The sequence below is a fragment of the Hesperophylax consimilis genome, chromosome 12 (assembly GCF_061612785.1).
Source record: "Hesperophylax consimilis isolate HC1 chromosome 12, BYU_Hcon_1.0, whole genome shotgun sequence".
Taxonomy (NCBI): domain Eukaryota; kingdom Metazoa; phylum Arthropoda; class Insecta; order Trichoptera; family Limnephilidae; genus Hesperophylax; species Hesperophylax consimilis.
Genome location: NC_142847.1, coordinates 10,185,945 through 10,210,298, shown reverse-complemented (window position 1 = coordinate 10,210,298; position 24,354 = coordinate 10,185,945). Strand labels below are relative to the sequence as shown.

At 34.9% G+C, this 24,354-nt stretch overlaps 2 protein-coding genes and 2 non-coding genes across 4 annotated transcripts in view; 1 reads left to right on the top strand and 3 right to left on the bottom strand.

Annotated features, from left to right (window-relative positions):
* Window positions 1–24,354, bottom strand: part of Adsl (adenylosuccinate lyase) — a 136,846-nt gene that overhangs the window by 10,343 nt on the left and 102,149 nt on the right. The window lies entirely within an intron of this gene.
* Ssk (smooth septate junction protein snakeskin) lies at window positions 124–15,527 on the top strand. Its single transcript, XM_089638115.1, has 4 exons — window positions 124–350; window positions 12,758–12,954; window positions 13,599–13,728; window positions 14,749–15,527. Exons 1-4 carry the CDS (start codon window positions 300–302, stop codon window positions 14,842–14,844), a joined length of 474 nt encoding a protein of 157 aa, XP_089494241.1. The 5' UTR covers window positions 124–299; the 3' UTR covers window positions 14,845–15,527.
* Window positions 22,972–23,090, bottom strand: LOC149419109 (5S ribosomal RNA). The gene has a single exon (XR_016302920.1). It is a non-coding gene; the product is annotated as a 5S ribosomal RNA (ribosomal RNA).
* LOC149419108 (5S ribosomal RNA) lies at window positions 23,413–23,531 on the bottom strand. Its single transcript, XR_016302945.1, has one exon. It is a non-coding gene; the product is annotated as a 5S ribosomal RNA (ribosomal RNA).

Sequence of the window (24,354 nt, the reverse complement as noted above, 5' to 3'; positions counted from 1 at the left end):
GTTCATGGTTTGATTGTAGCATTTTTGGCAATGAATCACGAAACAACCTACTTTACCAAGGGTGACGAAACTTATCTCTTATCTCCGCTCATATCTCTGTGATAAGCCAGGAAGTGTACGGTGCTATCATCGTAATGAGCCTTAGTTCCAAAACGAACAGGTGCCGTAAGAGATACTCAGTTCTAGTGATCCACAAAATCGATCCTAGCAAGAATCCTTAGCAAGAAACGAAAAGGGAAACAATCCCAACGAAACGAATAGAGTTCCAAGTGAAGAGTTGTGAAAAAAACTTCGTCAAAATGGTGTCCGTTCAAACGATAGGATCAGTTGTGATCAAAATTCTAAAGCTGGTAAGTTATAATTCAATAATTTTGATTGTTTTAAAGCATGTTCTTCTTTTGCTGATGTAGGCATCTGTTTCTACTGTTATATATAGCTTGTTATAGTCCCCTAGAAGCATCCCTGGAATTGTTGATTTCTTCGAATTGAAAACTTCATATATTGGCTGATTCGTCGCATGTTTTCCTTCATTTTTTGTTCCTGTTATATCAATTACCGTGGTTTTTTAATGGTTATTGGATCAAGTTACGTAGTTATTGGCTTTAAAAAATGCGAATTGATCGTGTGTTATCAAAATGACGTGAAATGTGTGCAAACAAAATTTATGATTAACAAATTGCTAGGTGCGGTGTAGGAATCCATTTCGCGATTAGATAGGACTCAACTCGACGTTTCCGAGAAATCTATAGAAAAATACAAAGATAATTAATTGATTGACAATTGCGTAAAAGTATAAATATATTTTTTTAAATTAAACATGTACTTATTTTCACTTAGTAAAGTTGATAGTTTTGTAACTTAAGATTTCTGTGCGTCAGTGAAAAACATGAGCAGAAAAAATAGTTTTGAAAATGAACTGCAAAAAACAGCGTACTTTATCCAAATAATAATGCGAGGTTTATGACTTAATGTAAAATACTTGAAAGATATGGATGATTGTGTACCTATCCAATAACACTATCTTCATTAAATGATAGAGACACTTTACCGCTGCTCGTGACTGTTTTTTTTACCTTGACCTGTTACCTTTGGGTTCAAAGCAAAAGAACTTGCCGCTTAGTCATGAAAATCGTCAGCTTAACGTTGCTTGAAATGGTTTTAGCCGCATTTGGTAACCAGGTCTAAATAGCCAGATACTGTCCTTTCCCCTCTCTCCTTTTCTTCCCCACTCTGTTCAGTCTCACATCATTCCCTAATTGGAGATGCCGTAGTCTCACGGTCTGTAAAGGTATTCACAGTTTTATGTACTGCAGACAGTCGACCGTCGAGTCTTGGTTGATGTCCCAATAATTCAAACAAACAATCATATATTATAAGTAAACCAGCCGAAATTCCCGGCGTTAACCGAGCTTTATACAGAATTTTTTTTTTAAATCAGATGAAGACAGTAATTTTCCTCTTATTTTGAACGTCACGTGTGCAAAATTTCATCAATAAGAATCAAAATTCTCTTTTAATGGTGAGAAAAGGAGGGGTATTTCGAAATCTCATTTAGACAGTGCTTTCTTCCTTTTTTTATGGTGAATACCTCACAAGAATCCCAACTGCTCCCGTCTGGAGCCAATGAGACTATGGCATCCCCAATTGGGGGATGTTGTGAGGCTGAAGGTAAGTGGGGAAGGGAAAGAGGAAGGTGGGGAAGTACCTGGCTATTCAGATCTAGTCACTAAACACGGCTAAAGCCATATGGAGCAACGTTTCAATTCTGAATGGTGGTCTTACACCAGGGCGATACTGGTAGTATCTTCCACTCTGGAACGTGTCGCAAATATACTATGTATTATTTTAATTAATTAATTGTGAAATAACACAAATTAATCAAATAAAATTTATTTGCGCACGCCGGGTTCGAACCCGCGACCTTCGGAATGGCAGTCCAATGCGTTACCACTGGACTATGCCGGCCGTCAAATTGCCCTCATCCTGTTCTGAAGGTCAAGTGTGCTAAATTCAATAATCTGGGAATAAAGTGTAGATTTTTTTAAAAAACAAACCCACACCGGGACATTCTTCTTGTTACACATATATATGTATTTCTAGGTAGGCAGATAACCAACAATGTATTTGATATGACAGTAGCCACCTTATCTAATTAAAACAAAGGACCGATACTAAAGCTTATAGCAATCCGTAAAGGGATTCGATACAACAGAAAGGTCATAGACAATAACTCCGCGTGGGTTCTAATCTCTAAGCCAACTTTCTGATGACCATAAAAGCAAGGAACAAACAGATATTGCCGAGAGATATGGAAACATTCCTGGCGAACATGTTAAGAAATTGCAAAATTGAAACACTTTCAACATTGGGTACCTACTTCCAGCTTATTGTGACTCAAATTTGTAATGTTTTCGACGAATAAGAACGCAGAAAATGGGATGTTTATAAGAAAACTCAGACTACAGTGCGTAAGGACTTTGAAATTGACACAAAATATTTTCCGAATTTTTTTTTTGTAAAATTGTGTGTGTTTTTTTTTAGTTTGGCGTTTTAAATCATCTAGGCAAAATAACAAAGTTGGTACATCTAAATTAAATGGTTTTTCCATACCATAATATATTGACAGATACTATCAAAATAGCGGTGACCAAGATGGATTAAAAAAAAATATCTCAATTATTAAGAGAACCTCTTCGTTTCTATTGACAACCTTCTATTAACGGTTTCTTGCATTTACTCTACGGCACATGTCCTCATCAGAATTGCAGTCCCTTGGAAACATACTTCCCAAATACACAAACTCATCCACTCTCTCCAAGGATTCACGAAGGATACCAAAAACTTAATAAATAAATAAAAATTTCACGGACAAATACTCTAGTAGTATCTCGGTCTAGTCGCTATTGTCTCTCAGTTTCTCGCTAATATACTTTCCAAAAACACAAATTCATCCACTCTCTCAAAGGATTCATCGAGGATACCAAAAACTTAACAGATAAAAAATTCCACGGATAGAAGCTCTCCTTTTAGTCGCTCTAGTCTCTCAGAATACGCGAACATACTTCCAAAATACACAAACTCGTCCACTTTTTTGGTATTCAAGGACACCAAAAAAGTAGTAGCTTTTTAAAAAACTTCACAGAGTGTTCTATTAGTCTCCCAGCCTCTCACAAACTTATTTCCCAATTACACAACTCATTCACTTTCTCCAAGGATTTACTAAGGATAGCAAAAACTTTTTTTTTTTTTTTAATTTCTCTGAAAGAAGCTCAAAGTTTGGACACGAAATATATTCCTATTAATGAATCATTATGTTAAGCATGGTGCAGTCACATACCCACACTCTAGTAGTATTTTAAAAACAACATGATTAACGCTAAGTCCATACTCAGAGCATGACTAGTCCATTAACAATGGGAGACCTGAGTTACTAATAGTAACTCGGAACGTAATCATTCATAAAGAAGTTTAATTTTACGTGGGATCATTTGCATAATTCCGTTAGCAGTAACAACACTGACGACTGACAACATTAAGTGCTTAATTTCATTGTTGAATTCAGTAGCTAGAGTCTGAATAAAGCGAAATTTAAAAGCTTTGAGGTAATCTTATCTTATTTTCCAATTTTCTTGGTTGAACTCGTGATATATTAGAGTACAACAACACTAAACTAATGCTATGTTTATTTGATTATTTTGATTGTACAGCATCTTCCTGAGACGTCCCCAACTTCATCTACTCAAACTACTTTATAGTATTCAACATTGAGCTTAAAACGATAATGCACCATTTACGAAAATCCTTATTGGTATATTACATTAACTCCACACAGGAGGCCCTGAGGAAAATCATTTCTTTATGGGCCTATGTCATCTCTGCGGATCATGTGTGAGAGAAAGGAGTGAACATGGGTCTTGAAGAGACCAATATTGTAGGAGGGGTGAAACACAGGGGCCGGAAAATCATTCATTTTAGGGATCTCATTTCTATTTTCCAATTATCAGGGTTAGCATTAGAACACCGTTGTTTACTGCTAAGTTTACTACCTTTGACGACTGATCATTGAGTTCAGTCCATCATTATTGTTTTGCATACATTCACCCTTCAGACAACGTCCTTATCAATATTTATATATCTTTTTTAACATACAGCCTACGAATAATCAGTTATTATTTTACTAAAGTATTGATGACTAATTGATATCAAATCGCTTCGAAGTTTTGTTTGTGATAATTAATTCCGATAACCGATAAGTTCCCGATAAAATTCTATTACTAGCTTGGCTTAAAATAAGACAAATTGCAGAAAAATTTAGACATACAAACTTTCTCTTTCTTCCAGAGCAGAGGCAGATATGTTAAGTGCAGAAAGTTACTTATAATATCGTATATTAGTAATATTGTGTCACAATAAATAATCCTCGTTCAAGCGGCCTACAAACAAGACATAATACCCAAAAGTCGACTACTATAACACAATACCGTGAGAATCTTAATCAAATCAATAAGGTTATAGTTTGGAGTAGAGAACGTAGAATTAATAGTTAAAGTTAAGTTGCTAGCATTAAGGAATCACATGAGTAATGTTTTTGTAAATCAACTAAAAACTTATCAAACTATGAAGAGTTATTAATGAGTAATACATTAATTAATCGAAAACAGTAATTCAAGAATGACGAAGTATACAAATATGAGGTTAGAAAACAACGTCCAATCAATTCTTACCAACTTAGATAAATGTTTGTGTAGGTCTCTTGAATATTGAATTTTATTTTGAATCTGACAATTTCAGAAAAACTGCCATTTTGTCAAGAATTGTATGTTTGCCTTAATTGAACATAATGTATAGTTTTGAAACTATGGTAATTACGCACAGAATCCTACAAAAATGCTGCATCACAAAGATAAATAATCGAAAGAAGAAAAAAAGGGATGCCAATTGTACTTGTAATTGTGGGTCATGAAACAGACAAATCAATCCGTCAGTAGATGTAGTATGTGTCAACGGCGCTATACACATGATAAAATTATTATCATTATTGTTTGATTGGAGGAGAAAAGATGGACAAGACATATGATCGAGTTTAGATTTAGAATAGGCCACAGAAACTCGGATAGACGTAAGAACTGCTGGTCTACCAACAGAAGACTAGCAGCCAGTATAGGAAGACATCTATGGATGCAAAGAAATGACTAACAAAATGGGAAGCCTTAGTCTAACAATAGACCCAAAGTAGCTTATCAAAATTGTAGTTTTAGTGCAGAGTAGTTCAAATTTCTTTGCCTACCCATTGATGAATAATTTGGTTCAATTACTCGGAATATAACGATGGAAACTAATGACTACACTAGTCGGCATCTACTATAGGCGAGTACATTGTTTTCATATTCATATTTGTGAGTCACGGATCGCAATGATAAGAAGCTTTGTTTACAAGTAGACGCGTGATTGTTTGAATACCTGAAAATATAATTGAAAAGTATTTGAGTACGAAAACTTTTTTAGCGTGGATATTTGATATAACAAATGTTTGGCTTGCAAAATAAGTGTGTAATTATTTAGAAAATTAAAGTCTGCACGCACGCGTGATACACAATTTTACTCGCGTATTATTATTTACCGTCAAGGTAGAATCAAGACTATCAAGAACAACACAGGTAGACAGTTAGATTTGTTGTTCTGACTGATAGAACAAAGAAAACAATTAATAAAAATATGTGCAAATTTTCCTACATTATATACAACAAGAAGGTAATGTTATCTTCTGAATAAATTCATTAAATTTATTTACTTACACCATTTATAGAATTAAGCGTAATCTATATCAGCAGTTTGTCGAATCCTACAAACTGTAGTAGCTTTGGTAATGTAGTTTTAGTGATTTGTCTTATACGTAGTTGTAACAGGTCTCTAACTTGTCTTGGAAGGAGTTTATAAATAATTGTTTCTTTTAGATTAATCAGGGATTTATTAATACTCCGCATATAATAATGGTGACTCGGTAGTCGACCTAACTAGAAGCTGGCTAATTGGAATCTGAAACAGTAAGTTTCTCTGAGAGCCTTCCCACTGGCCCTGGCGACTACTGGCCACTGGCTCCATCTTGCGGACTTCCACGCAAGCTCTATGCACTGCCATCTGTGCGTGCATCTATGAAGCTCTTACTTCCCAACAGTAGTATTGTTGTCGTTTCTATATTATTTTATATTACCGTTACACGTTTTACTAATATTGTTTCATCATGTTGTTATATTAAAGCGCACTTGAAGTGAAATAACACTAAGCTGCACTATATAAATGTTGTGTTATTATCATTATTCAGTTTATCAGATTAACGTTATTTCATGCTTTAAAACGTTGTGTATAATTTTCAATGTAATATTGTTTCAAACGAAATCGCTGCTAAATAGCGTCTCAATTCTCCGACTCTGGATTCGATTAATTAGTTGCCTCACTAGCGATGTACTGAGACTGCATCGGCGTGATGATCACATCCATTAGGGCGCGGGTTAGGCTGGGTCAGGGATCAAGTGGCTCTGTCTTTTTCTTATTCGTATACGGACGAGGTAATTCATTATTACATCTCCAGCAACAACGTGTCTTATCTACATCAAATATTTTAAATTCTTCAAAACTTTCAATCGATGAAAATGAAAGAACGCGAAAAGTGTATTTAACCTCTTATGTGCCAAGACATTCTTAAAAGGATATTTTCAAAAAACCTTTTTTTCTGAATATAAATAGTAGTTCTGGGGAAATTAAGTATGGTAGATTATATACTTTTTGTTTAATATGCAAACACTTTATCTGGTAAGACGGTACAATATACAAAACATCATTTGGCAAAAATTCAGTAAGTTATTACGAAAATAGTTTCTGAAAATGTTAACTTTACTGTAGAACATTAAATCAAATCATGCAGCTTTGTGAATGTTATTCGTTGCTTGAAATGGCTGTAGTAGTGTTTGGTGACTAGATCTGAATATTCAAGTAGCTACTTCCCAACCCTCCTTTTGCCCATCTCCTTTTCTTCCACACACCCTTTAGCGTTACAACATACCCCAATTGGGGATGCCATAATCCATTTTTTTAAACATCAAACTATTGGTAATTTTCGTTAAAATTAAGTGATATTATATAGTCAATAATACTAGATGCAGGTTATTCTAATTTTTACGGTCGCTAGCACCAGTTAAAAACTGAGCTAATGCTGTGTTAAGAGGAATCTACAAGCCGAAAATTTGTATATTTTTGGTATGTTTATATTTAACTATTTATTATTTACAAAAATGTGTATATTGTCACAAATGTAGGTAATAGACATTAAAATCGCTTGAAAAACGGAGTCTAGAAACGTTCGATTTCAAGCACAAAAGTGGTTATTATTTATTTTCTAAATAACTTTATAAGAAAGCAAAAAAGTTAATCAATGGAAACTGTCACAAATAATCTTAGCTATAATACTGTATTTTTTTAAAGTTTTTTTCTTTACGCGTTCATACATTTCTATAATTTAGTAGTTTACATTTATATTTTTTACTGAGTAATTTATTATTTTATTAGTATTCTACTCAAGGGAAACGGTAGGAAAACCTTTAATTTGTCTAAAGCATATTTTTTGGTATTCATAATGTAGACCAATTCGTAAATAAAGATTAATCAAAATAGTGATTTAGCATTAGCTCCGCCTTAGGTTAAAATGTATCTTATTTAGCTAAATTGACTCGTTCGCCCAACCTCAACAGACAAACAATGTAGTCATAGAAAAACTTAGTTACTGAACCTTAACTAAGTACTATTTTTGTTATTTTGACCAGCTGTTGTATTTATTTTCATAAGCTAAAATGTATAAACCAAAACTATTTTCTTACTCTCAAAAATTTGTAAATAATAATTGATTTTGACTTGCAAAACATAAGGAAAATGTCACTTCGACATTTCAATACTTAGTGGAGGTTAATACGAGGCATATCCAGAAAGTAAGTGTACTGAGGCTCTCACGACCGAATGAATTTTATTTTCGATATGTTGGCTACACTTACGTGTAGCCTGACTCTTCCCCTCCGCAACGAGACCTGTTCAAGGTCAGTACGTTGAGAAGTGTCAACGCGAAAACACGTTTCGTGAAAAATGTCAATCCAATCTCCCGCCAAATGCGAAATACGCGGCGTCATCCGTTATCTCGTTTGGAAGGAAAAACCTCCGTTTGAGGTTTATAATGAGGTTAAAACTGCATATGGTGATAAAGCTATGAATTGTACGAGTGTGTACAAGTGGTATCGCGAGTTTAAAAACGGTTCTCACCTCTTCACCCTACACCAAAAAGTTCAAAACCACAATTTCAGCCAAGAAAATCGTGGCATCCGTGTTTTGGGACTGTCAAGGCATAATTTTGATTGAATATCTGCCTCAAGTGGAGACCATCAACTTTGCAAGATACTGTGAGACCCTAAAAAAATTGCGGAAGGCGATTCATAACAAGAGGAGAGGCATGCTGACAAAGGGAGTCAGCCTGCTGCACGACAATGCCAGACCACACACGGCCAACGCCACGAAGGAACTGCTTGCTTCGATTAAATGGGATATCCTTAACCACCCCGCGCATTCCCTTAACCTAGCACCTTCAGATTATTATCTATTTACCTCCCTGAAGCTTTACAAGGGTGGAAAAAGGTTTTCAACCGACGAGGAGGTAAAGGAGGAGGTGGAGAAGTGGACGAAGGGGTTGGCGGGAAACTTCTTCGAGGAAGGCATCAAAAATTGATACCCCGCTTCACCACCTGCATTGAGAGGAATGGCGACTATGTCTAAAAATAGCTTACATATGTACTACGGTAATCATGTAATTTTTTTGTTTCAATAAAAAGATTTGTAACCTACAAAAATTCAGTACACTTACTTTCTGGATACGCCTCGTACATACAATTCGAGGATTCCATGACAACTCAGAACAGAGACAAATTCGACACACTTTTGAAAAGTAATATAAAGTAACAGATAAAAAAAAAGTGGGTGTGTCAAGCCTACGCAAGACAGAAGTGAAACTTCTTTTGTTAAACCGTATGAACCACAATCAATTACGTATTTCACTCGTATTACACTCACGACGCAGTATACTAACCAAGCAGCTGATGCTTGGCGTGGCGCAGTTCGCTGGTGTCTGAGAGAGAGGAAAGAAGAGAAGAGAGAGAACGTTCGTGAGCGGCTCCCCCACCTCAACAAGCGCATATGGTGAGAGAGGGACAGTGAACGGTGAGCGGTGGTGGGGGTACCCGCATTTTCGTGTCGATCCTGACTCGGTTTTACTCCGTCCCCGAATTACGCGCCTAAAGAAGTTTCACTTCAATATAATATATTTTTAAAAATAATGTACAATGTACAGAAATAGAATCCCACACAAGATCGCGTAGTGCGCTCTAGCGAACGGATATTTTATCAGAGGGAGATAGTTTTAATTTTTTTTTCTGTAAATTATTACATATTATCAAAATAAATAAATTAATTAAATAAAATAAATGTAATACAATTATCATAATATACGGATTAGATAATAATTTTAATCCAACACAATAACGCAAAGCGCGCTCTAGCGGAGTAATGTTTTATCACAGTGAGATAAGTGTTTTTATTATTTTGCAATATTATTTTCTTTTAAAAAATGTTCTGACCTACTAAAAAATAAGATATTGAATGAAAAAGGCGTTAAAAACAAAAAAATAATGTGCGATGGCCGAGAATCGAACTCGGATCAACTGCTTGGAAGGCAACTATGCTGACCATTACACCACCAACGCCAGTTGTCGGGATGAGCTAAGAAGCATTTATATGTTACTTCAAAACTTTGAAAATTATTACATATTATCAAAATAAATAAATTAATTAAATAAATGTAATACAATTATCATAATATACGGATTAGATAATAATTTTAATCCAACACAATAACGCAAAGCGCGCTCTAGCGGAGTAATGTTTTATCACAGTGAGATAAGTGTTTTTATTATTTTGCAATATTATTTTCTTTTAAAAAATGTTCTGACCTACTAAAAAATAAGATATTGAATGAAAAAGGCGTTAAAAACAAAAAAATAATGTGCGATGGCCGAGAATCGAACTCGGATCAACTGCTTGGAAGGCAACTATGCTGACCATTACACCACCAACGCCAGTTGTCGGGATGAGCTAAGAAGCATTTATATGTTACTTCAAAACTTTGACTAGATCAAATGAACTTTAATCGGTGGTGGGGGTACCCGCATTTTCGTTTCGATCGTGACTCGGTTTTACTCCGTCCCCGAAAATTCATTACGCGCCTAAAGAAGTTTCACTTCAAAACCTGGCCTATAAACCTAACCTATTTAACTTGTTGTTTTATCACTTTTCATGACTCTATTTCACTTGTTGTTTTCATACTCCCTTTTAAAAATTATGTTGAATTCCTGCTAACCAATTGGAGACCCTACTGTAGTACTGAGATAATTGGTTGGTGAAATATTGACGGATGTGGGAAAATTGAAGGAAAACGACTAGGCTGACTTTTGAGAGGTCCATAGGAAAACTTTGTGCAATTATTTATCAGATAACAAAAGACACATTCACGAATATCAGACATACATATGATAAGGCAATAGATAACGATATCATAACATATTGATTTCCTTTTTACAGATAAAATGCCCTCAACTCTGATAAGACGATAAAATAATATGATTAAATAAAAAATAGTTACAGTAAAGTTTTAAATGAATCAAGAAAAAACAATGTATATTCAGATATTTTACTGTTATGTGATTACGTTTAATCGGTTTTTGTATAACATTTTAATAGTTATTGCTTTTGGATTTAAACTGTTGTTGTTTTACATTCAAACTGTTATTGTTTTACATTTAAAATGTTATTGCTTTACATTTATACTACCATTGTTTTACATTTGAACAGTAGTTATTGTTTTAAATTTTCACGGTTATCGTTTCGCACTCAACCCGTTATTTCTTTTCACTTAGACTGTTATCGTCTTAGTTTGTTCCGCTATCGGACTTTTTGTAAAATATTGCTGAATTCCTCTTTAAGTTTTATTAAATAATCTTTTTTTCGTTTGGCAATCAATAATATTGTAATTACATACGGTTACGATTATTTATAGAGATTAAAATAATTCACGAGCACGGAGAGCGCAGGAATTATTAATAAGAGACGTATCGGGCGAACACAGTATTCTCAATGCTCATACGCTCTTAGCTCACGGCTCCCATTCAATTGAGCCGTCGTTCAATTGAGTGGACTATTTGAACCGTACCTAAACATTGAGCTGGCACCATGGCTACAACTCTTAATAAAATGAGTAACGACCCATCGCTACACTGAAGTTGATTATCTGTTTAGGAAATATTATCGCCATTTAAAAATTTTTTGATCTGTTTCACCGGAAGTAAGGAAAAACTGAGCTTACTTTGGGCAGACGGACACGACCACAAAGCACTTCTATCGGTTTATCTCTTCGATGATTGTCACTAATGCGGTTAATTTAATAATGCGGGTTAGCTTTAAATTCGGGGAGCAAACTGCCATCCAATAACTGACATGAAGATTGAAGAAGTTAACTCAGGACTTCCTGAGCATTCCCTTATTGCGGTGCAGGCGTGGGCGACTTCGCGGCCGGTGGCTGACTCCATTGGGATATCAATTAGTCTAATGAGATGAGTCAGAAAATTCCATCTGCTGCTATTTAGGTGATTGTAAATAGGCTACATGTCTTGGCATGATGGCTCAATGTCCAATTCATATTCGAGTGGTAGATATTCTAGGCAAAGCCACAAATTTTTTAAGATACCACACGGCATAACAGATATTCTAGCACAGCATAGCATGACAAGAGGAATGGTGCTTTTGAATGAAATTTCTAAATTTATTGGACAATTTGTATAGCGCCGCTTTTGTGAGATATCACCTCTTTTTTTGTAAACCTATCTTCCCAAATGTTAAAAATGATAAAACCCGAACTGATTAGCCAGGTACTTTCTCTCATCGAAATAGAGCGCGTATCACGTGACACGTTGCGACGTGTGGCAGTTTGATCAGTGGAGAAGTGTGATAGATTTTTGAATGAATTTAATATATACATTTATTATTACAAATATGTTCAGAAATCGCGGGTTAAAATCCTTCGGGTAGGTAGTAGGTACATGCTGATAAACTCTGTATACATGCGTTGAAAACAATGTCAATTTCAGAGAAATATAAGCATCTTGAAAAGATATTTTGTAATTGCTTTTCTACAATGGCGGTTTTCTCTAAGGTGCGTTTGTGCAGTGAACTCCGATTGAAATATATAAGAAATAAGACAAACCTGAATTATAATTTTACCACACCTTAAACAGCCCGACATTCAAGTTTCATGTTAAAAATCCACCCCTCCGAATTATACTGCCTAAATGCGAGTCCGAAATGAATCCCATATGTGCGTTATGAATGTCAGCAACTAGGAACTTTCTGTTCTAAGAAATAGTTCATACAAAACACTAGTGGCGCCAGAGCGGTAGACGTGCAAACCTTTGGTTTTTACTAGGAGACCGTGTGCGCAGCGATTATAATATTTTTTATGCACGGAGCCATAGACGTTTAAACTAAAAGAAAAAGACCAATTCAAAACGTTCAATTGAAAAATAAAAAAAATTTCGATCGAATGAGAAAGGCCACGAACCGCCACTGGTTTCTGTCTTTTCTTGGTATTAATCAAAAACTTCTAAAAATTTTCCAGGTCCTCAATTTAATCATCCTCATCCTGTACCGCACCGGTTACTCCGGCCAGTTCCTCGGCGTGGGCGGGACATGGAACCTCAACGAGGAGAAGAACCCTGATGCTGAGATAGTCGCTTCTGGGGTGTTCGTGGGTTACTTCATATACACCGGCGTGCAGCTGGTGGGATTCTGCTTCGGAACCACGGAGGGCAAAAAGTAAGTCTGTTTCATCAATTTAGAAGTAATAAATTTTAATAAAGATGCAAGACAGCTTGGCAAACAAGATACAATCGTAGAAAATAGGAGGGCGAGAAAATTCGTGAGTGGAAACCCGAGCATATGTAGACGAGGATAATTACTAAAATTCGAATCCAGGAGAACTAATGTGAAGATCAATAATGAAAATAATCAAAGTGGAAGATCTCATTTTTGCTCCGTTTAGAATCAAGACGTCTGAAAGGCAGTATATCAGTAAATTTTCTCCTTGCGTGAATGAAACAAGTGCCATGTGTTGTGGTAGAGAAGATTTAATATTAAAGTTTCAAATTTATAAGGGCTCTTCAGAGTGGATTCAAGATACTGTTATCATCGTTCTTGTGAAAGACCACCATTCAAAAACTTTACTCGAATTGGTCTTAATCCTGTTAAGTGAACAGATCAGAATAGCCAAGAACTGTCACAACATTTCTCTTCCCCAACTTCTTCCCATTGCCTTCAGCCTCACAACCTACTCCAATTGGGGATGTGATAATATCACTGGCTCCAGACAGTTGCGAGCAATTAAGACTCTATAAGGATTTTTCCTTCCATTAAATCATTGAATGAGTTGAAAACTAACGAATATCATGAATAATTTGCAGGCAACTGACTGAGGTGATCATGAACTTCATCGGAATCTTCATGTGGATCGCAGTCGGAGGAACAGCCCTTCACTACTGGCACGGATACCAGGGCGAGCAGCACTTCAAGTCTGTGTACACAGAGCGTCAGGTTAGTAACCCTTCTTCGTGAGCCTTCTGAAGTCCGGCGTTCGACATAGATCTCCCATAAATTTCACCCATGCGAATCCTGCTTCTTATTTAGTCGTTTCCTCATAACTGAAAATGGTGATCCCTACTCCAATTTCCCTGGTGGATAAGGCTTCTTCATTCTGCGCGGTCCTGTGCCTGATGGAGAGCCAAGGACACCGACGCGATGTTCCGGACGCCTGTGATATTTGATCACTCCAAGGCATCAATATCTTCCTATAGTTCCCTTTAAATAGTCAGTCCATCACATGTGTTGTTATCGACATCTTATTCTCTTTGCCAATCAAGGACGCCATCGTGTGATTCCAGCAGTCACATTATGTTGTAAGTCGTCCACTTGACATTGGAGATTGTGATGGTAATGTCGACCACCTTAGACTTGCTCCTTATCCACTTAGTTGTATTTATATCTCAAAAAGAGACACTTAGCATGGCTCTTTGTCATCTCATGATACTGTGATTCCAACGGTAATCTGTTAAGTAAGTCGTGCCACATGTCCAGCACAGTTTCGCTTGACATTGGATACTGAGATGGTAATGTCGAGCAACTGAAACTTGTTCCTTATCCACTTATTCGTCTTTCTATCTCAAAAGGAGATACTTTACATGGCTCTTTGTGTGGTAGCCGTTTTCATCACAACGTTCTTGGTTAGTTTCCAGTAAATACTCCGAACGTTAATAGTGTAACAATTCATCAATTGTTACACTATTAACATTGTAAAAGCCTTTTTAGGCGTATATATAAATAATTTTTTTTTTAAATGTTAAATTCACGCGTTTGGACGTGTTGGAGTATCTTCCTGATTTTATGATATGACTAAGTTTGTTGAAGGTGACCAATCCAAATCTTCTTCTACTCTCAATTCTTGGTGCTTAGACTTCCTCCTTATTCACTCGTTCGTCTTGCTATCTTGTATGGAATTTTTTTCGCTTTTTCAATGATCTATAATATGTCTCATTATTAAATTAATTTTATTTGCAGGTGGGACTGGCCCTCGGGTCCCTGTGCATCTTCCAAGGTGCCCTATATCTCCTGGACACGGTGCTGGCCCTCATCCACTTCTCCAAGGAAATGTGAGGAGGCAGATCATCCCAGGAGACGCAGAATGACATCATTCCATCACCAACCATCGGGGCATATCTTATCTATACCAGATTAGATTGGCCGCAAAACAAATTAATCATACATATTTCTTAGTTTTTATCGTGTTTATTGATAATACCTACAATTAAATATTGATTAATTTAAACAAATGCTTTGAAACAATCACTGATTTTAAACTGAAATACAGACTGGTTTTCAATCATGACGATTTTTCTAAAGTCGGTTGACAGCTTAAATAAATTAATTGCTTAAAGTATTTATTTTAAATAAATCACATATCAATATGTTGAACACAATTACAATTATTTTTAAATCACATCCACATCTCGACATATGTTCGGCTAGCAAATAGTTAGATAGCAGGACTCATTCAGGACCCATTATTATAATTACCTAAACTAATTATAGTATTATGACTGCGTACAAATATTTTTAGGAAGTTTTGGAGAAAAACTATTAAACTTTTTCATTTCGCATTTATTTTATAAAACTGTAGGTAGGTACCACATTATTACCTTGCAGAAAAAAACGTCAAATGTTTCTGACCATCGCTATCGTAAGGTATTTACAAAATTTAATATTATCATGTTGTTTAAGTTTTCATCTTTTTTTTTATACTGGTAGAAAAAATGTTGCATTAAAATTACAAAATAATAAAATAAAATAATTATATAATAAAATTCTATATTATAAAATAAAATTCTGACCATCGCTATCGTAAGGTATTTACAAAATTTAATATTATCATGTTGTTTAAGTTTTCATCTTTTTTTTTTATACTGGTAGAAAAAATGTTGCATTAAAATTACAAAATAATAAAATAACCTACCAAAATAAATACCGTTTTATTTTTTTATTCCTAAAAAAGTATTTATAGAATTTGTTGTACCTAAATCAAATACAAGTTGAATTAAGAAAACTTTTGAATCCATCAAAACAAATTCAATGTGTCAAAGTGTCAATGAATGAACAGATAAATTTGATGACTTTAAAAATATATACTAGTATATATGTTGGGGCTTGGTAAAAGTGCAGAGCTTTCGTTTAATCGTGGTAAATCTACACGGACCCATGGAGCGTGAATCATCATTCACGTCTTTAGATCTGTTGACTATCATTAGAAGTGGAGAAATCTTCCTTTTCTGGTGTACCAACTCGGCCCTCTTCAGACTCTGTCAAATGGTAACATTAATTTGATCGTGTATTCTGCTGTAGCCAAATTTTTAAGTATTCGAAATGTGCACATCAAGTGTTACGGGCACATCCTGGAAATACCCCGGGATATGTAAGTAATACAGTAGTTCTTCATCGGATGGCTGAAATATATGTAGGCGTCAGACTATGATCATGACTTCACTATTAAGCTGAAGAACAGGACAGCTATAAATATGATACTAAAAAATAATGCCTAATATACTAAAAAAAAGTCGTCATCCCGCTAATTCCGTCACTAATTGAATCCAATAATTTAGTCCAAACTTGAAAGTCTATTGTTTAACTTGCCGCAGTGTCAGCAGTCTGGGAAATTTCTTCATCCAGGTATAGGCAGCCACCGGTCGGTAACACAGTGATCTCTATGGATAAACTTTATAATGAACATTGGCGTCTTGAATTCTATGAATTCGATACAGCGTCTCGCATAGTGCACCGATATGACTTCCAAATATATTTATAAATAAGAAAACTCCTAGATATAAGATAACAATAGATAATTCAGGGTAAGAATGGTGGAAGATTTAGATGAACACCGTGGCTTCGAAACCTACGTGACCGTTACCTACAGTGCTGTTTATTTGACTGGCAACGTGTGTTTTTATAATATATTTTCAAGACTGCTGGAAGATTACACAGGTGATAGCAAATATCCGATAAAGTAGGGTACCAGAAGAAGTCGTATTCTCCCGAACTTTGTCTAGGATCCTCCACTCGCACCGTCAGGAGTACCATTCGTAGTCCTCTTTGCTCCAGAAATTAAGAGTCTGAATTTTTTTTACATTAACTCCACACAGGAGGCCCGATAAAAATATTTTTCCTCGCGGCCTATATCATCTTTGGGGGTGTTATTTGGATGATGTTTTTAAAGAGAGGAAGAAGAGGAAGTTCTAGGAAGGAAAAGGGTATGATGGGGTGGGTAGGAGTATGTCTAGGAGTGACAGACGTAAGAATACATCTCTCCCACTGTGCTGCTTCCTTGGGGGCATGAGAGTCGATAATTGTTCCGGGCTGCAACCAACTGCCCTGTTTATAGCCAATGTGCGATAGGAGAGAAGGACATAAAAATAATTATAACAAGCTATTAAAATATATATGGAAAGAAGTGTGGATGGATTGTACAACACGCTTCATCGGTGTTTCTTTCAGATTCTATCCATCGCTCTGCTAGTAATCGTGATGGACGCCCAACTGCCCCTCCGGCACTGGGAGCACTTCATCCTAACCTCCACGGCCGGCTCTTGCCCCGTGATCTCCACCCTGCTGGTGAGCGGCTACCTGGTGGGCAAGCCAGCTCCGCCCTTCATGGAGGTGTGCTTCGGACTCTTCGAGATGGTCGGCCAATCCGCCTGTCTGACCATGCTCATGAACGCGTACAAGGGGAACAAAGAACCGTACGCGGATAGCTACCAGCTCATCGCCTGGATTCTGGCTGTGCTGATCGCGTCGCATCTTGGAGACGCGCTGTGCTATGTAGGCTGCCGGAATTACAAGAACTGCTGCTATGTGTGAGCATCGCTTGATTTACCATTAAATCATAAATATGCTTCTTCTTAGTTGTCAACTAACCTTCACTGAAGTAAATTTGTGCCTACACCTCAAAAGGGCTTCCTGACACAATAGTTAAATTTACTGACACAATAGTAAATAAATACGGTCAAAGAACCTTAGAGTATAATATATACAACTGGTTACAAAATTCAATAAAAAATTGTGAGCTAATTTTCAGAAGGAGATACATACTAATAAAATGTTTGGGTTAGGTTAGATTTTTCCTGATATATGAGGGTATTTAAGGGAAGTATATCTCACCAAGTTCCCGAGTCTGACGACCAACGTATCTCTAGCAATGCCTCTCATCATTATTCTAACTAGCTAACTAAACATTGCATAGGATGAAACAAGACACAATTATCCTGGCGCATAATTTATTTCTAGTTTTACTTATTCTACTGAATATAATAGTCTTAAATGAGAATACGATAGAAGCTTTGTTCAAATACAGGTCAAGGAAACTAGTCGAGTTATGATAAATTTGATTTAATTTCAAACAGACATTAGCTGTAACGCAGTTGTTAATCGATGGAACAGGATTTTGACAAGCAAAGTACAGTACAGTGTTAAACATAAATGTCCTATGTCTCTATTCTCGGTGATGGAAGGAATTTTAGTAAACGCTGTATGCTAATTGACATTGTAAACCTTCGAATTAGCACCTAAGTGCTGATGGCTCGTGAAGGAACTCCTCTAGATAACGGTGCCTTATATTTTGATGTCGTTTAACATTTATCTTTGAATGCATAAATATAACAGCATAAGTACGAGTAGTTTTTTTAGACTCGTTATTTTGTTTAAAAAAAGGCATGTGGAACGAGCTACCGGCATTCGTATTTCTTGATAACGTAAACTTTGTTTTTCAGGTGTGTCTCCAAGAGGAATTCAAACTTTATTGGACACTAGTTATCAGGAAGAATTATCGGTGTTGTTTGATAACAGGTAACAGGTCATGTCAACTCAAATAATAATTTTAAATAAATAAAATTATTCCCTTTCAAAAGTGGTGATGGCTTTTTCTATAAATTTATGTATGTATTTCACCAGAATTTTTCTAATTCAGTCAGTTATTCTTTAGGAATTCTTCAGGTATCTATAATTGGTGTGTAGAATGTGCCGAGTCGGCGGCAAATGGCCTAGAGTCTTGAGATTTGCAAAATGACAACACAGTACTTTCAAGATTCAGGTTCGCTAATTCCTTACCTTAAAAAAAGCCTCCACACAGCATCTTCAAAGGCAACATAGGCCCCGAGAGAAACGGATTTCCCTTAGGTACATCTTGTCTCTTTTTTGAAAATGATGAATTTGGTTAGATTAGGTGTTACGTTAGTCAATGAGTTATTGGAAAATATTTTATTTATTTATTTGATTCTTGCAGTTTCGATTTGACTAATTGTAAATTTTAATCGTTCATACTCAAATAGAACATGACTACAGAATATGTTTTATCTACTATATGTAATTTATGGGGTCTTCCATGAAAGTAAATAAAATATTTATGGTGGTGAAGTCATTATGATGTAATCTGAAATTAACTACTGTCATAATTGGCGACCACGGGAATTAATTGTTCACTTGGGATGGAGACCTTTTAAATGATTTTATTGAATGTTTATAATATTGTTACATAAATAGTAATATATATATGCAACATAATAAGGATGAAGGCAATGGCGTGAAGAATAACTCCAGAGTGGCGATTCTGGTTCTACCTAAAGATGAGGAATTGTCATTAACCTTAAAATTAACGATTTTTTCACAAACAGCGATTCCAGTTCTCTCTGATGACAGCGAAAAAGTCATTAATTTTAATAGTTCTTTCGTAAATTTACTAAACCACATCGACAAAAACATTCTACATATATCTCTGTACCTATTGTAATCATGTATTTTAGTAATTTAATTTATGATTTAAAGAACTATCGTAATAATACATTTTAGTCGATTAATGTATGATTTAAAGAACTATTGTAATAATGTATTTTAGTAATTTAATTTATAATTTAAAGAACTATTGTAATGATACATTTTAATCATTTAATGTATGATTTAAAGAACAATTGTAATAATACATTTCAGTCAATTAATTTATGATTTAAAGAACTATTGTACTAATGTATTTTACTCATTTAATTTATGATTTAAAGAACTATTGTAATAATAAATTTTAGTCAATTAATTTATGATTTAAACAACTTTTGTAATAATACTTTTTATTCAATTAATTTATGATTTAAAGAACTATTGTAATAATACATTTTAGTCAATTAATTTAAGATTTAAAGAACTACTGTAATACATTTTAGTCATTTCATTTAAGATTTACAGAAAGGTTGTCATCAAAATGTATTTTAGTCATTTAATTGACGATTTATAGAACTATTGTGATAATGCATTTTGGTAATTTAATTTATGATTTAAAGAACTATTGTAATAATGTATTTTAATAATTTAATTTAAGTTTAAAGAAAAGTTATAAACCATTAAAACCTGTAATATTATAAATATATTTTGATGGTGTGTTTTTATCATCTTTCCATGAGTTGTAATATTTAAAAAAATAAAATTTTATATGGATACCTACATACAAATTGGGATATTCTTGCTTTGCTATTTGCATATTATATTTTTAATTTGATCTTTGGTATTTTACATGTTCATAAATGTTTCATCGGAAATTAGTTATTTTATTTTGTAATATCTACATATATATCTAAATGTACATATTCTCAACTTGAAATATATTTTACCTATTATATACCTACCCTTAAGCATTTGCTATGTAGGCACCGCATCATTCTAATGCTGTTTTACACCCTCATAGGGGCACTTTATTACTTACGCAATACTAATTTCATGTCTTATACTACGTCATATTATGTAAAAGCCAAACGGCGTTAATGATAAAAACAAATATATAAATAACAATTAATGACAATTCCTTATCCTTGAGAGGAACTTGATTCGCTTATAAAGTCGTTAATTTAAAGGTTAAGGACAATGCCTTTGCCTTGAGTAGAATCAGAATCGCCCCTAAAGTCGTTAATTTAAAGGTTAACGACAATTTCTTAGTCTTGATTAGAACCGGAATCGCCCCTTAAGTCGTTAGTTTAAAGGTTAAGGATAATTCCTTAGCCTTGAGTAGAACCAGAATCGCCCCTAAAGTCGTTAATTTAAAGGTTAAGGACAATTCCTTAGCCTTGAGTAGAACCAGAATCGCCCCTAAAGTCGTTAATTTAAAGGTTAAGGACAATTCCTTAGTCTTGATTAGAACCGAAATCGCCCCTTAAGTCGTTAATTTAAAGGTTAAGGATAATTCCTTAGCCTTGAGTAGAACCGGAATCGCCCCTAAAGTAGTTCATTTAAAAGTTAAGGACAATTCCTAATCCTTAAGTAGAATCGGAATTGCCCCCAGGGCGCCTTAAGAAGGTCGCTCGCCTTCGGAAATATAAATAAGTGCAATTGACTTTAAACAATGCATCAGTTGCCTTTATCTCTTTTGAAAAATTCCTAAACCCGAATGCACCTTTTAAATACAGGATGCATAAAATGCAATAAAGATAACGCCACTCCTAGATATTTACTAGGAATTAGCGATAAGGATAAGACAAAAAATACCTTAAAATAGTAGGTAAAAGTACAAAACCAAGCTAATTTGGTCGCACTTCAATCCAATACAAATCGTTATTCAAAATCTTAACTTCTATATAAAAAAAAATTAATGTTTCTTTGTTTATCCCGTGCGCGTTCCTATACCATTCATCCGATTATTACTCAGAACTGAATGGTTGAAGAGGTTGACGACGCCCAAGGAAGACATGGCACGATCAAGTGAAACAAATACTTATTTAAAATACAATAATATAATCTTCACCTTAAAAATAACTTTATAAGTCCCCGAGCCTCGCCGGGTATACGTCAGCTAATTCTGCAATATTTGAAAGAAATTGATTACGGACGTAATATTTAAGGCGATGCCATACGTATTAATGCAAAATCATGTGTTTTTGGTTTGAAAAGTTGGTCGCCTAGAAATGTTTCAGATGCTTTAATTAAATACAGCGAGTAGAATAATACATCTTGACCTTTGAAATAATCGAGTATTTTTTATATAAGTCTTTTTATAAGCCCAGAAAAGAATAATGTAAGGCCTATGAAAATTGCTTTAAAGTTCAAAATCTCCTACATACGAACCCATTTTCGGTTATGATTTTATTGTATAATGTGGCAAATTAAGTTATTTATAAAATGATAGGAAAAAAATATAATATTTCTGCCTGAACATCCACAAAATAAAATAAAAGGCACTTATTTATTGGCCATGTTTTTTTCTTGCATAAATCAAAACAGGCGGATGGTGTTAAGCGGGAATTAAAACCTTATCGCCATCTACGTAAGAGTTGTTATTGATAGCCGCTCAATTTAAAATACTACACGACGTAGTGCATCGCCTTAATATATTAATATTTGTCAATTTTGTTGTAGAACACATTTGGTTATCCGCTATAATCTAAGCTCACCAAGTGTTACCGCTATTAATTTTTGGGTTACTGTACCTCTTGCGCTTCCTCCTTCTATAGCCAACGTTTCGGACAGCGGTACATCCATCATCAGGGCTATATATCGACTGATCACAATAATACTGGGAGTGAAAAATCTCAAATCGTTTCTTACAGTTTTTTTTAAATTTATACAATTTCATAATGTTTTCCTATGGAATTCCATGCTAAATTCTAAGCAATTATAATGCCTACAGTCATCAATATGGATGTGATAATATCGAACTATTAATTGACAGCAAAAATAGTGAAAACTGGTTTTAACCCGAGTTATCAAAACCAGTCAAACATCTCTGGACCACAGTTTATTAAAATCATCTCGCATTTTCTAAATATTTGTAGGTACTTCATTTTACCACTGCATACAAAGCAGTTTTGAAGTGAAACTTCTTTACGCGCGTCATGCAATTTCGAGGAGTAAAACCAACTCATGACCGAAACGAAAATGCGGGACCGATTAAAGTTCATTTGATGTAGTAAAAGTTTTGAAGTAAAATATAAATGCTTCTTAGCTCATCTCGACAACTGGCGTTGGTGGTGTAATGGTCAGCATAGTTGCTTTCGAAGCAGTTGATCCGAGTTCGATTCTCGGCCATGGAATATTATTTTTTTGTTTTTAAGGAATTTTTTTTTTTTAATGGTTGACCATAATATCAATCCACTAAGTAATATTTTAGGCCTGTAGCATAATTGAAAAGTTAAAGAATGATATAAAATTTTTTATGATGTTAACGATAAAAAAATGAAAAAAAACATAAAATTAAAATAAAAAATGGGCCAACGGCACGCGGTGTTCCCAAGCGGTCACCCATCCAAGTACTGACCGCGCCCAATGTTGCTTAACTTCGGTGATCGGACGAGAACCGGTGTGTTCAAAATGGTATGGTCGTTGGCAAAAGTTAAACAATATTAATTTCTATTCTACCTGCCAATAAATATATGAAAATTAGTATAAAAAAGCCCTAATAATATTGAAAAAATTAGCAAGGTGTGTGCGAGGTTGATAAAAATAATCATTACATACGCGCTTGAAAAAGATCGTAATTACATTAATAAGTTTGTAGGAATTTTTTTTTTCAATGGTTGACCATAATATCAATCCACTAAGTAATATTTTAGGCCTGTAGCATACTTGAAAAGTTAAAGAATTTTATGATATTATTAATTATAGTAATGATAAAAAAATAAAAAAAACATGAAATTAAAATAAAAAATAGGCCAACGGCACGCGGTGTTCCCAAGCGGTCACCCATCCAAGTACTGACCGCGCCCAATGTTGCTTAACTTCGGTGATCGGACGAGAACCGGTGTGTTCAACATGGTATGGTCGTTGGCAAACGCTAAACAATATTAATTTCTACTCTACCTGCCAATAAATATATGAAAATTAGTATAAAAAAGCCCTAATAATACTGAAAACATTAGCAAGGTGTAAATATTATATACCTAGTTTAACTCACTCTCCTAACTCATCTTCGCTGTCTACAGGCAGAGCGCACGACTGTGGTCGTGAAGAACCGAGGTTCGATCCCCGCTTTAACTAATTTTTTTTTTCTTTTTTTATAACTTTTAATTTTTTTTATCACATGCTACTTATAAATATGTCAATAGACAGAAAAAAAGAGAGAATGAAATGAAAAGAGAGAGAGAGAAGAATACTAGAAGTTTCACTTCTGTCTTGCGTAGGCTTGACACACCCATTTTTTTATTCCTACTCTAGTCAAACTATTTTCTATGGATATGTGTATTTTACTCTCGTACAGAATTGCTTATATTTTTTATGCGAATAGCGCAGAAAAGTCCCTGCTCTAAGCTGTACATAGCCAATGGAACTATGACATCCCCAATCGGGATAAGTTGTCAGGCTGTATGGAGTGGGAAGGGGGAAAAGACGGTTAAGAGAAAGAGGGAAAGAACCTGGATATTCATATCCAGTCACTAAACACGGCAAGCTACTTAAGGTAACGTTTCGATTCTGAATGTCTTTCACCAAGGCAATACTGAGAGTATTTACCATTCTGGGGTGGATAGTATCGGTGTCGGGATAACAAAATTCAGCACACCTTTAAAAAGTGATATAAAGTCATGAAAAGTGATATAAAGTCATGAAAAGTGATGAAACAAAAACTAGGTTAAATGGGTCAGGTATATATGTTGG